Genomic DNA, 13,545 nt, shown 5'->3' with positions numbered 1-13,545 from the left:
AGTTATTTTCCATGAAGTTTTAATCAATTTTAAAAAGTAAATTATCACTGATATTCGATTTATTTATTATTGATTTAATTGAAATACTTGTATCTTCTTTCAATAAAAAACACGTGTTATGTTACAATGTTTATCGCTAGTCAACACTTTACTAGAAATGCATAACATAACCGGAAATAAACATCCCACTCCATACACATTTATCGGGATTATTCTTCGTTGAATTCTTAAATTCGTGGTTTGCTGTGACCCACGAAATCCACGAAAATTGGTATACCACGAATAAAAATGAATCCACAGTATGTATAATACATTACTAACCTTGTATTGCAGCCTGTCGTCTAGTATTCCTCCCTTTAGGAGCAGAATTAAATCCGTCTTCTAAGTCGCCAGAGTCAGTTACAATAAAATCACTATGTATAATACATTACTAACCTTGTATTGCAGCCTGTCGTCTAGTATTCCTCCCTTTAGGAGCAGAATTAAATCCGTCTTCTAAGTCGCCAGAGTCAGTTACAGTAAAATCACTATGTATAATACATTACTAACCTTGTATTGCAGCCTGTCGTCTAGCATTCCTCCCTTTAGGAGCAGGATTAAATTCATCTTCTGAGTCGCCAGAGTCAGGTACAGTAAAATCACTATGATCATCCTCCTCCTCATCATCTTCTTCAAAACTAGATGGAGGTGGAGTAATTTCCTTTTTCTTGGCTTTCTTCAATAGTTTTTTAACCCTTGAACTTCTCCTCCGACCTCCTTTATCTTCCTCCTCTTCCTCAGTCTCCGACTCTGATTTCTGTAAGGCTTTAAGAGGAGTTTCATCGTCATCCTCGCTGTCTGCATCAGTTGATTTGACCTTTGACTTTTTAGAGGATGAAGACTTTTTAGACTTTGATGAACTTTCTTTTTCCTCTTCATCACTGTCAAATTTCTTTTTCTGAATAAATGAAATTATAATATCAGATTATTTCAACATGCTATTTGTAATGTTTGTTTTGACTTTACAAAAATATAATATGTAAATACATGTAACATGTTTTCAAAACACTGCAAGATGTATTTTATTTAGATTTTTTGTTAAAATACATTTAAATGAATAAACATCCTGTTGTGTGCATTAAATTACCACAAGCTAAGGAGTATGGTACATGAAGTACAAAATGTAGTATTGTTACATATAGTCTTCAGATAAACATGATGAAATGACTTTTACCAAACACTTGATGACTGCTGCTTGATTCAAGGCTTAAATTTCACCCTTCATCTATCTTTCTTTGGTAAAAATGACTAGAAATGAAATTTAATTATAAAATACGAAGTACAAACAATTTATCATCATTCACCAATTACGCAATATCAATATTTTTTTATGATATCTACATAACATAATAAAACTTGCCGCAGGGTTGTCTCTAAGATTTGAAGTAGCAGGTTAATTATAAAAAGTAGGAGGGGATGTAATGCGGACGGCGAAGCCGTTCGCGGCAACGAGCTTGCTCGTCGTGCTACGGCCGGGGGTATGGGGCCCGCTTAAGGGCCCCAGAAAATTTTGAAAAAATGGTGCAAAATCCTGCACTTTGGGGGTCTCCTGGACCCTCATTCACTCCTCGCAAAACATCATTTTTTACTGATGATTATGTGAATTGTTTATTAAAATTTGTAACATGGGTCAACTTTTCTGTAAATTTGATCACATTTATTTGATTATCCAGACTTTCAACTTACAGCTATATATTTGAAGATGTTTGAGAATAGCAATATCATGGTTAAATTTTATTTACTATAGTAATACATCGACCCAAGTGTGACAGGATTAAACTATCCCCTTTTTGTGTGAAAATGAATGTCCAACTTTTTTTAATTTCAACAAGGTTTGGCAGAAATTAAAATCCCTTTATTCTGTAACCTTTCATACCTCTGGATATAAAGTTGAAGGACAAACTGATCAGACAGGGTCAATTAACTGGGGGCACAAAACTATGGGGTGATTGATCCCCTTTAGCGTTTATCTATAGTCCTATTTATTGAGTCTTCATTTCTTTATTAAGTATTCATGAGGCAGGCAGGCTTTGGACTTGTTGAGAGAGAGAAAGATAGGATACTTGGGCAAACAACATTTATAGAAGATGTTGTCATTTATCCTATCTTAAAAGATGTTGGCCTTCAGCTATATTTAGTATTTGTTTTGAATACCAATGTTCTGATTGAAGCACTGAAACACCTGACAGGTGACACTGTCACTGGTTGTAGACATCGATCTTCTTTTTGTGTGATACATTTGGTTGACAACTTATGTAGCTTGTCCAACGTATGTTAAAATAATCGTTGACCATCCTCATTTCTGAATTTAAATACTTAAAACACCTGATAAACAAATAAATTACTTATTAAATCCAAAGAAAAACCGTCGCTGCATGGTGAAAAGATCGGTCATATTTTAGAACGGAAGTGACAAAATCATCCGAGCGTTTTAAAAACTCGCAGCGTCGTAGGAAAGCTTTGACCTGTAAAAATGGCCTAAACACTCGGATTTACTTGGATTACTCGATGTATCTCTTGTTCACAATTAAAATCACGGAACAAAAACTTGTAACGGAGAAATATTGATCTCTGTATGTTTTTTTTCAAACAGTCAGGTCATACTTGCCGCTAGAGTAGCCGGGTCAACAAGGGGAAGTTGCCGGGGGAAATCCCCGGCCCCCGGGCCTTAAAGACAACCCTGAGTCTTGGTTATCTTTAAATAAGAACACTAACCTTTACTGGTCGAGAACTTTTTCTGGTAGGTGTTGGTTCCGATTTCTTGCCCTTCTTGCCTTTAGGAGTAAGTTTTTTAGGAGTTGCTTTAGGTGTCTGTTTACCAGAAGATTTGGGTGTTCCTTTGATCTGACTGAGGGGTATGTCATCACTATCGTCTGTATCTTCAGTGGAGGACTTCACTTTAGCTGGAGACTTCTTTGTTAATATTTTCTTGTTTTGTTTTGACTTCTTTGATTCGGGTTCCACTGTTGGTGAATCCTCTGTCGAATTGTCCTCAAATAACAAAGGTCTTTTTTTACCTTTAACCTTTGACTTAGATTTACTAGGGGTTTTGTTGTTTTCTTTTTCTAAATCACCATTATCATGTTTATTCATGTTATTTACCTGTAGAGTTTCATCAGTTTTTGACAAAACCTCTGTATTTTCTAAATTGGAATTACTTTCACATTTATTATCTTTCACCTGTGAATCTTGTGATTGAGTTCTTGTAGTATGTGTTCTACTACTTCTTCTCACATTATTATCTGATACATCATTCACTTCTTTGTCTGTTTCAGAATCATTTTTTGGAATATCCTGCTTACCTCCCTTTTTGTCATCACAACCACATTTAATTTCCTCTGTTAATTCTACAGTTTTGTCAGCATTATCACATATAGCACCATAAAATTTTGAGGTAGAAAATTTGTTATCACTTGCTGAATTTTGTGTATCAGTTTTTGAAATTTCAGAAGTTTTGATGGATTTAATATCACAATTTTCAGAATTATCCTTTTCACTTTCCAACTTTTTACAAACATCTTTAGAATTTTTTATTTTACTTTCGTCGTTGTCATTTTCTTTAACAGTGATCAATTCACTTTTATTATTACTTTTTGAATCATTCACAGAATTTGTTTGTTTTTTAAGATCCTTTTCTGCACCTTTATCAATTACAGAAATTTCAGAGGATGGAATGTTTGGTGAAGGTGATTTCTCTTTCAATTCCTTTTGGTCAATACATTTAATTTCTTTCTTTTTCTCTTCAGATGAAATATCTGCCTTTTCAATATTGTCATCTTTAGCAGTAATTACATTAACAACATCAGCAGCAGTATCTTGGTTTTTTAGTTCTAACTTTTCACCAGAACTATTGTCAACTGGTTCCTTTTTAATGATAACTGTATCCCCTGTATCTGTATTATCATGATTATCCTCTTTCTTTTCTTTACCACAATCGCTTATTTCTACTTTAACATCTTTCTTTTCTTCATTATCTATAGTATCTACTTTGCAATCTTTCTTTTCCTCACAATCTTTTGTTTCCTTTTTAGTATTTTTCTTTTCATCACATTCTTTTGTTTCCTTTTTAGTATTTTTCTTTTCATCACATTTTTCTGATTCTTCTTTGATGTCCTCCTTTTCATCACATTTTTTTATTTCTATTTTGATGTCTTTCTTTTCATCACATTTTACTATTTCTATTTTGATGTCTTTCTTTTCATCACATTTTCTAATTTCGTCTTTAATGTCTTTCTTTTCATTATTTTCCTCAGCTTCTGTCTTCACATCTTTCTTGTCATCATTCTCTTCCTTTTTATTTACAACGCCATCTACTTCATCAAGTTTTTTTAGATCATTTTTTTTCTCTGGATCTTTTTTGACATTTGGCAGAGAATCTTGTGAATCATCAGATGTTGCCAATTTCTTTTCATCCTCAGCCTCTTCACTTTTAACACTGTTGGCTGAAAGGATATGGGGAAAACAGTTGTTAATCATATATTTTAAATGTAAAACTGTTGGCTGAAAGGATATGGGTAAAACATTTGTTAATCATATATTTTAAATGTAATTTCTATTATTTTGAAGAACAAAAAAAAAAGATGAAAGTACAAGATTGTCTTGCCATTTTTTGTTAAACCTTTTCATAATTGCTCTGATTGGCAATCTTATCACATCTTATTTTTTGTTATTTACTGAATGGTTTGTTGGTCCTTGCAATCCTGCTGTGTGAATGCAGTGAATGTTTCCCAGTTCCTGTGGTGTAAGTCCTTTTAGTTTATAGTCAGGGTTTTTTGCTTATGAGAGAGCTGTCTACATATTCCATTGTCATTTCAGGCCTTTTATAATTTTTTTATCATTTACTTTATAGTGGAGAGTGGTCTCATTGGCAATCATTCAAGATCTTCTTAACTTTATATTCATTGCAAAAATATCTCAAAAGTTTCAAATAAACAAACAAAATGATGATATAAACACAATTTAGATTTAAGCGTTGGTACAAATTCAAGCGGTTCAGATCCATGTTTATTCAAGTCTCACAACACACAACAAACACTTAAAACAGGATAATAGTAAATATATCATGTATATGTATGAGCCATTTACCTCTTAAAAGAATTATGAGATTATAGTAATACAAATCTATATCATTTCCATAATCACATAGACTGCAACAATTACTTATTATAGAAAACTATAAGGATAAGTCATGTTAAACATACTTTTGAATACATTTAATTTCATAATTTCAATGATTTTTAATGAAATGCTAGTTGTAATTTTAACAAACTTATGCCTGTAGATTGTCAATCTTTAAATTTGGAATTATCTCCACTTTTTTCCTTAAAGAAAGTCCAAGGATATGGTTAGAGGACTATTATAATGACTAAGTAAATGAATGAATATCAGAACGACATGTCATTACTGTATAAAGGTTAACATCATGGATTCTAGTGAAGTGAGAGCACTGACAATGAGCTGTAGAGATACGCTACCAATAAACTATAATACATGTCTCTTTTCTCCATTCAAAGGAATATATTAATTTTTTTCTCTTTTCTTTATATAACTTACATGTGCTGCTGTGTATATCTGTTAAATCTTTGGTTATGCCCCCGTTAATTTCTTTCTCTAGTCGAACTACCAATTCTGCTAAATCATTTCTTGTTCTAAAATAAAATATAAATGTTTTAACATAGTTTTGGGTTCTATGAATGGTAAACACCAATTTTCAATTTTTCACTACCTATTAGACTTTTATGATAAATGTTTAGTATGATTAGACTTTTATGATAAATGTTTAGTAAGATCACCCTGACTAATGTTTCAAGTAGCAATATTACAATTAGCTTCATATAGGAAACAAGTTTTCTGTAATATCTTCTAGCATACATGTATATCAGGTCACAATGTATCCTAATAAATCAAAAACAATTTGTATTTTAACAATAAAAACATGTCTCCTCCTTCATGGCGGTCAAAGTTTTAAAAAAAAACTCTCTGTGAAACTCCTAAAACTAGTCATTTTTACAAACTAGGATGTCATGTAAAAAAGCAGAGGTTGCCTTGTACATAAATAAGGCTGTTGGTTTTCTCATTTGAAATTTTATATACATATTTTCATGATGGCGCCTTTTATAGATTACTATGCAGCATGGGTTTTGCTCATTAATGAAGGTCATATAGTGACCTATAGCTGCTAATACTTAAGTCATTTGGACTTTAGTGGGGAGTTGTTTCATTGGCAATCATACCATATCTGCTTATTAAATATGTATTTATTTTGATTATCTGAGATTTAATTGTCTCCCTTTTTTAATAAAAGCTTAGTTTTTTTATGCCTTCAGCCAAGATTATGATACTGATGAAACACTTCATATCATCTGTTTTTACTTGAACTTTGTAATCTACCATACTTTATTAATTTAATTTGCATGTAATTTGTATGTAATTTTTTACATTCCTGACATTAATACCTACTTGCAAACAATTTCCCATGTTTCATCATCGTTATCATCCAGATCTTCTCTATATACTCTTAAATTGCATTCATTATCCTGAAATAATAATCATAACAAATTACACAAAGGAATTCTAGACTGGACAAAGTTGACAAAGTAATCATAGTAAATGATTTTTTCTTCTTCTTAATGTTATATTTGATTCATTTGTAAGCTATTAAGACATGAAAAGAGGAAAAACTAGACAGAACTTCAGAAAAAAAGATAATTTATATGCAGGGGAACCTTGTGTTGAACCAAATTGTGTCAAAAATCTGGAAAAATCAAGTTATTTGAAAAAAAAACCTGTTTGATCAATGCTGTTCTTATTCTGAGTGTACTTGTTGAGGAAAAATAAACATAAATGTACTTCTAACGTGTACAATTCCAATGAATAACAGTGTTGACATACAAGTTTGACAATAGAAGGTATATAATTTTGAAATTGGACACCATGATGATTCTTGTGACATCAGATGAGTCAAACCTAGGGTGAGTCTAAAATTTAAGAAATAATTCATGAAAGCCATAGGTTTGTTGGAAATTTACACATGGCCTGGGCCGTGATTTTCAAATTTTATCCTGAGCGTTTGCGAGGGATAAAATTAACGAATATCACGGCCCAGGCCATGCATAAATTTACAACAAATCTATGGCTTCCATGAATTATTTCGATTCTAATAGGACAAATAAGTTCATTCAAATACTGAAGCGAGGGTGGGTATGCCGTGTGTGTAGCTGTTCTTTTTTATTCCTTTTTAGTTAGATAAAGCTCAAATATTCTCATAAATCTTTAGCTTGCATTGATTCTTTTGTTATAAACCGCTAGAAAATATATGTTTAATTCTAAAACCCAATATTTGCGATTTTTATTTTCATGTTTTCTTGAAAAAAATCATAACATAGATATCAAGCTTATTTTCATCCCTTAATGAACCCCTCATTGTGGAGAAGTGTTCCAAGATAAAATTGACATTGCACAAAATATAGCTGTGTTACTATAATTAGGAAATAAACACAACTAGTTGCAGTATATTAATTCTTTTAATTATGCATCCGAATAAGAATAAAAGTTCTTTTGTCTTTTGTTTTTAATTACAATTTCTAATCCAATAAAATTGGCAAAACGTTTGCAAATAGGTTCAAATACATGTGGATTTACGTGGGAGGTATATTGTAACATCAATGGTTGAGTCTGTGCTAAGTGTAGATACAGTGTTCCAGCTAGGTCGTTTTCAGAGGGCACAGCTCCCGCCCTTTCCCCTAGTGCCGCCCTGTGCCCTTTTTACAGTTTCCCTAACTTTTTTGAAGATCGATTGTATATTATTTTGTTCGTATTGATATGATCCGCTAATTACTAAATTTATCTGGCGAAAAGTTTATGACTTTGTTTAGGACCCCAAGCTAATCAACGGTTACAACTGGTGTGATAATCTGTTGTTATAGGTAATCCGTATATCGGATGGTTCATTAATGATCATCAACATTAATTCATTCAAATATAATCGGTCAGTCAGCAATTATCTGTGAAGAAATGTACTTACGACAACTGGGGCACAATTTGCAATGTTTACCGTAGTTTCATGGAGAAAACATAATGACAGAAAGTTGAAAACCATAATCAACTCGTTGCAGACATCGTGCTACTTTAAGCTTGTTTTCCATGAAATAAATAGCAAATTCACACGTATTTGTCATTGACTGCCCTCATTTTTTATACGAAAATATCAAAATCGGCTGCCGTATTGTTGATCATATAATTTACATCTTCTACATACTGTTTATAATCCTCCAAAGAAGGAGCACACCCGAATAAAGAAAGATAACTCAATCTGATTTTTTCCTAGCATTGAGTAACCTACTTAACATATTCTAAAATATGTCTACATACTTTTTGCTTGAGAATATATATGTTTAGGTATTTTGAGTTATTGGAATTTAAGTTAAAGAGGGTCTTAGTAGCAGTGTTGGTAGGGTGCCTTGGTCATCTTTATTAAAACATGCCCTTTTCATATTATCATATCACGCGTCAAATGCCCCTTTTCAGGATTGGCACCCTGCTCTTTTGAAATCCTAGGTGGAACACTGAGATATATCGAGAATTTTCACACAGTGTTGTTTACAAAGCGAAAGCAGCACGTCATATTAGAATATTATTTGGATCATGGACTCAACTTATCCAGGTATGACCATACTTAAAAAGTATATTGTACTACCATGCAGAATTGTCTTATTTCTTTTACTTTTTTTCAATTACACCTAATTACTATATCTATCGGTCAAAAAATATATAAAAACATAGAAAATAGTCAAGTTTTCAACTAAAATCATGAAAATAAAATAATTTGAAGTTTAAATTTACTTCATTTCTCAACTTGTCAAATGCTAGTAGTACATGTATATTTAAATTTACTGTTTCTTGTCCATATATATCAGCCAACCATTTTATAAGTTGTTTCAGGAAAAATTATTTATTCTATATGTATAACATAAAATCAATATACATACCAGCATATACCAATAGGCCAGACCATTTTTATCTCTGCCAATCGGCTGGAATCTCATATCTTCAGGAGCAAGTTTGTTTACCTTTTCTTTAAATGAGGAATTCTGATCAAACTGTTTCTCCAATATAGTCTTTAAAAAAATTAAAGCAAAATTAAATGAATTAGGAGACACAGGCCAATGTCATAAATATGTCTGCCAAATAAAAACGCCTACTTTTGTTGCCATCTAGGCAAGGTCTGGGCGTATGATGATTGAACGGAATGAAGGTCAGAGTCTTGGTTACAAGATCTGTTTTGGCTTTTGGGATGAAGGTAATTAATGTAGACTATAATTAAATAATAAATAAAGGTTGTAATGGATTGGACATATATATCTCTATTTTGTATTTTTTACCACTTTAGCCAATATTTACTGTAAATCTGATCGATGAGTCTTTTAGTTTTTAATTTATAATACAATTTCCACTTTACAACATAACTTCGATATTATAAATGATACTCTGTTTTATGTGCCAATTTTTTGGATTTGTATTTTTTTCATCACTTTATAGCACCTTTTTGCCATGATTCAATTTTTGTGTTTTGGTTTTTGTGTTTTTTTCTTATTACCACTTATTATTGACCGACCTTGCAAATTGTACATGTATACATGTATATAAATTATAACTCTGTTTGATGTCGTTTTTGTGAAGCTAAATCATAGAACTTTTACAAAAGCGAGACGAAAGATACCAGAGGAACAGTCAAACTCATAGATTGAAAATAAACTGACAACGTTATGGCTAAAAATAAACAGACAAATAATATAGAAAGCTTAAGACTACGCAACATGAACCCCACCAAAACTGGGGGTGATCTCAGGTGCTCAGGTACAATTGTTTGATGTTGTCTTTGCTATAGATGATAAACAGCATGTCTAAGCATCACTTCTGTGAATTTCATCGCAGGTGAGACAAAACATTTAAAAGGTACACATGTATATGTTATTTTCTTACCTTCAAAAGCTTCAGTTTTGTGGTCAGTTTACAATGCTTATATCCAAATTTCTCTATTTCCCATGCATCTACATTGGAGTAGGTGTGACAGAACTGAAATAAAAAAGTCATTACGTTTAACTTTTAGAAGAAATGCTTTGGAACAAAATCTTTATTTTTCTTCATTTTAAAGCTTTCTGCATGCAAAACAAAGCTTTTCAACTGAATATGTTTAGCTAGGCATATAAATGTCACCAAATTTTCATAATTATTTTGTCCAAAAAAAGTAAGATATCATATTAGTTCTATAATAAGAAAGAAGTGGCACATCTTGTTTATTTTCACAATTAGACAAAAGAAAGTCAAGAATATATATGTTTCTGAAGGCATGGAAGGAGAGTCCTTATGTATAAACATCAATGATCAAAATGTATGTATATTCTTCAAGATCTAGTCTTATAACGTTGAACAATAACATCTTGTTCTCATGTTTAAAGTTACTTTCACAAACACTTGGAATAAGGTAATCAACATGGCTCTCACAGTTTACTTTACATTTTGATAAACTTTGATTATTCTCTCATTCCTTTTTTCATAAACATGGTAAACAAATGGTAAATACAAATCTGAAAAAGTGCCCTAAAAGTTTATCCAAAATACTACATTTACACCTGTAATTTAAAAGACAAACCTTAATGATGTATCTTTCCCATCTGTTAGCAGTCACTGATGTCTTTCCAATTCTCCGTAACAAACGAACATGGAGATCAATAAGTGGCACTGGCACTAGAAAATAAATCAATTAATATAAATAAAGGACTACAAAAAGGTACAGCATGTGCAGCATTTTGGTGAGGTTAAGTTCAACCATCATTTATACATCGAATACTTGAGCTGGTATTACATGATGTAGTGAGCACACCATTATGATGGAAACAGCCATTAATACATATTATATACATATAAACAACTGCTAGTAGTCTGTTGTTATTTATGTATTATTGTCATTTTGTTTATTTTCTTTGGTTACATCTTCTGACATCAGACTCGGACTTCTCTTGGACTGAATTTTAAAGTGCGTATTGTTATGCGTTTACTTTTCTACATTGGCTAGAGGTATAGGGGGAGGGTTGGGATCTCACAAACATGTTTAACCCCGCTGCATTTTTGCACCTGTCCCAAGTCAGGAGCCTCTGGCCTTTGTTAGTCTTGTATTATTTTAATTTTAGTTTCTTGTGTACAATTTGGAAATTAGTATGGCGTTCATTATCACTGAACTAGTATATATTTGTTTAGGGGCCAGCTGAAGGACGCCTCCGGGTGCGGGAATTTCTCGCTACATTGAAGACCTGTTGGTGACCTTCTGCTGTTGTTTTTTTTTTGTTTTTTTTTTCTATGGTCGGGTTGTTGTCTCTTTGGCACATTCCCCATTTCCATTCTCAATTTTAAGTCTAAATTGAAAACAACGTTCAAAACTTTGATTGCATTGGATAAAAACGACAACTTTAATATGTGTGCATGCAAACAAATTTGTTGGTAGAAGGGTCTAAATACAGCACAAACAACATTTTCCAACTTAGTACACCATATCCGGATTTTGACAATGAATGTCCCTTTAGTGATGTTAGGAATCAAAACCTTATTTGGAAGGCCATATAATTTACCTAAATTTAGGATACTCTTGAATTTTGAAGAGTCGAAATAGAATGTCAGAATGGATCATATAAACCCAAAGCCAAATATAATACGAGACCAAACGAAAATATAAATAAGTCTAAATTGAAAACAACATTCAAACCTATGATTGCGTTGGATAAAAGCTTAATTTTTAATTAACTTGTGCATGCAAAACAAATTTCTTAGTAAAAGGGTTTAAAACAGCACAAACAACATTTTCCAACGGATGTTCTAAAATCCTGCTGACTACCATGGTGATTGCCAAATAAACGGATCACCAGATGTAATAAAATGGATCTTAATTATTAATTTAATACCAAACAGAAAACAATAAACTTGAGAAAAAGATAGTATACCACAAACAAGAGGTGCAAACATTGGTACACCATATAGGGATTTCGACAATAAATGTCTCTTTAGTGATGTTAGGAATTGAAACAGTATAAAAGTTTAAACATATTTATATTTTGAGTAGAAATCAGATAAACATTTTAATAAAGAACCTGTTAATTCTCTTTCAAAGCCCAACTGACTGAAAAACTGTGTTAAAATTAAAATAGCCTTTTAAATTAAAATATCATTGTCATTGACATTTTGTTTAGTTTCTTATGTAATCTATTCTGACATGGGAGGGTGTCTCATTGGGGGGTTCTGATCCCGGATCCCGCTTACTGTTTTGTCAGATTCACGTATCCCGCTTAAACTATGTACATGTCGGTAAGCAATTCTCTTTTTTTTTGTACTTTCCTGTGTCCCACTAGATTTCATTTCCCGTTTTCACGGCACAAAAATTTAAAATTTCATGTGTCACGCTTACAAAAAATCGGCAATCCCACATCACGCTTAGACCCCAATGAGACCCACATGGGACTCACACTTCTTTTGAACTGAGTTTTACTTTGCATATTGTTACGTTGTGTGTTTGTTTTTTCTACATTCACTCTGGGTGCAGATGTTTCTTGCTGCATTGAAGACCCAAAATTTGGTAGCCTTCAGCTGTTGTCTGCGCTTTGGTTGGGTTGTTGTCTCTTTGGCCATTTTCATTCTCAATTTTATTTCAAGATTTCATAAAATTTCATTTGCATGATTTGGAATACAAATGTTTATGCATAGCAGCCGAAGGATATATTAATGATAGATGCATCTAGAATCTTATATATCCAGCTGTTTAATGGATGATAGGCCTAAACAATTGAATCACTGCACAGGACTGTCTGCACTCCTTTTTACTAGGTGTAAAATTATATAGTGCCATTTGTTTAAGGACACAACAGCACAATGGAGTTATAAATTCAACAAATAACTGAGTAATAACATTTGCTCATTCAACTGTATATAAATGCATAGAAGTATCATCGGAGTACATGGAAATGCATGACTTAAAGGATTAATTTAAATTGTTTATACAATTTATGATTTTATGGATTCCTTGATCATTGTGCATTTTATCGGTAAAATATATGTATGGATTTCCAACTTGTATGCGTACCCTGCTTCGTGTCTTCTAGCCATCGTTCGAGATCAGAGTAGGAGATCTCTTTGAGACCAATCATTTCCCCATAGCGATCCCAAAAATTGCATATAACAGCAAAGTTTGGATCATTGTGACACAAGCTTTCCGTAGCCATCGCCATTTTGGATATGCTAATGACAAAATTCTGTTAAAAACTGGTATTTTGACCTAGAGAGAGCTTCAAAACATTCATTTATTTAAAATGCAGACATAATGATTCTTTTCAAACGTAAAATATAACAATTGTCATTCATTTTTTAAAAATATTTCAGATGTTTATTCGAAACAGTGGATAGAGAAAAGATCTTATCTAAAATAATTGACCTTGACCTGTAATAATAACAAAGAACTATCTA

At 32.3% G+C, this 13,545-nt stretch overlaps 1 protein-coding gene across 1 annotated transcript in view; it reads right to left on the bottom strand.

The window, feature by feature from the left end:
- The window catches only part of LOC143067060 (uncharacterized), a 36,974-nt gene extending 23,640 nt beyond the window's left edge, over window positions 1-13,334 (bottom strand). Inside the window, exons 1-8 of the mRNA XM_076240063.1 lie at window positions 13,166-13,334; window positions 10,691-10,785; window positions 10,021-10,113; window positions 9,027-9,155; window positions 6,499-6,575; window positions 5,593-5,687; window positions 2,755-4,481; window positions 550-937 (exon numbers count right to left, since the gene is read on the bottom strand). Of these exons, the coding sequence (XP_076096178.1) occupies window positions 550-937; window positions 2,755-4,481; window positions 5,593-5,687; window positions 6,499-6,575; window positions 9,027-9,155; window positions 10,021-10,113; window positions 10,691-10,785; window positions 13,166-13,310 (2,749 nt within the window). The 5' untranslated portion in view covers window positions 13,311-13,334. The remainder of the gene's footprint in view (window positions 1-549; window positions 938-2,754; window positions 4,482-5,592; window positions 5,688-6,498; window positions 6,576-9,026; window positions 9,156-10,020; window positions 10,114-10,690; window positions 10,786-13,165) is intronic.
- Between the last annotated feature and the right edge of the window lie 211 nt (window positions 13,335-13,545).

This window comes from Mytilus galloprovincialis, chromosome 3 (genome assembly GCF_965363235.1).
Source record: "Mytilus galloprovincialis chromosome 3, xbMytGall1.hap1.1, whole genome shotgun sequence".
NCBI classification, from domain to species: Eukaryota; Metazoa; Mollusca; class Bivalvia; order Mytilida; family Mytilidae; genus Mytilus; species Mytilus galloprovincialis.
This window is presented reverse-complemented; position numbering and strand designations above follow the sequence as displayed.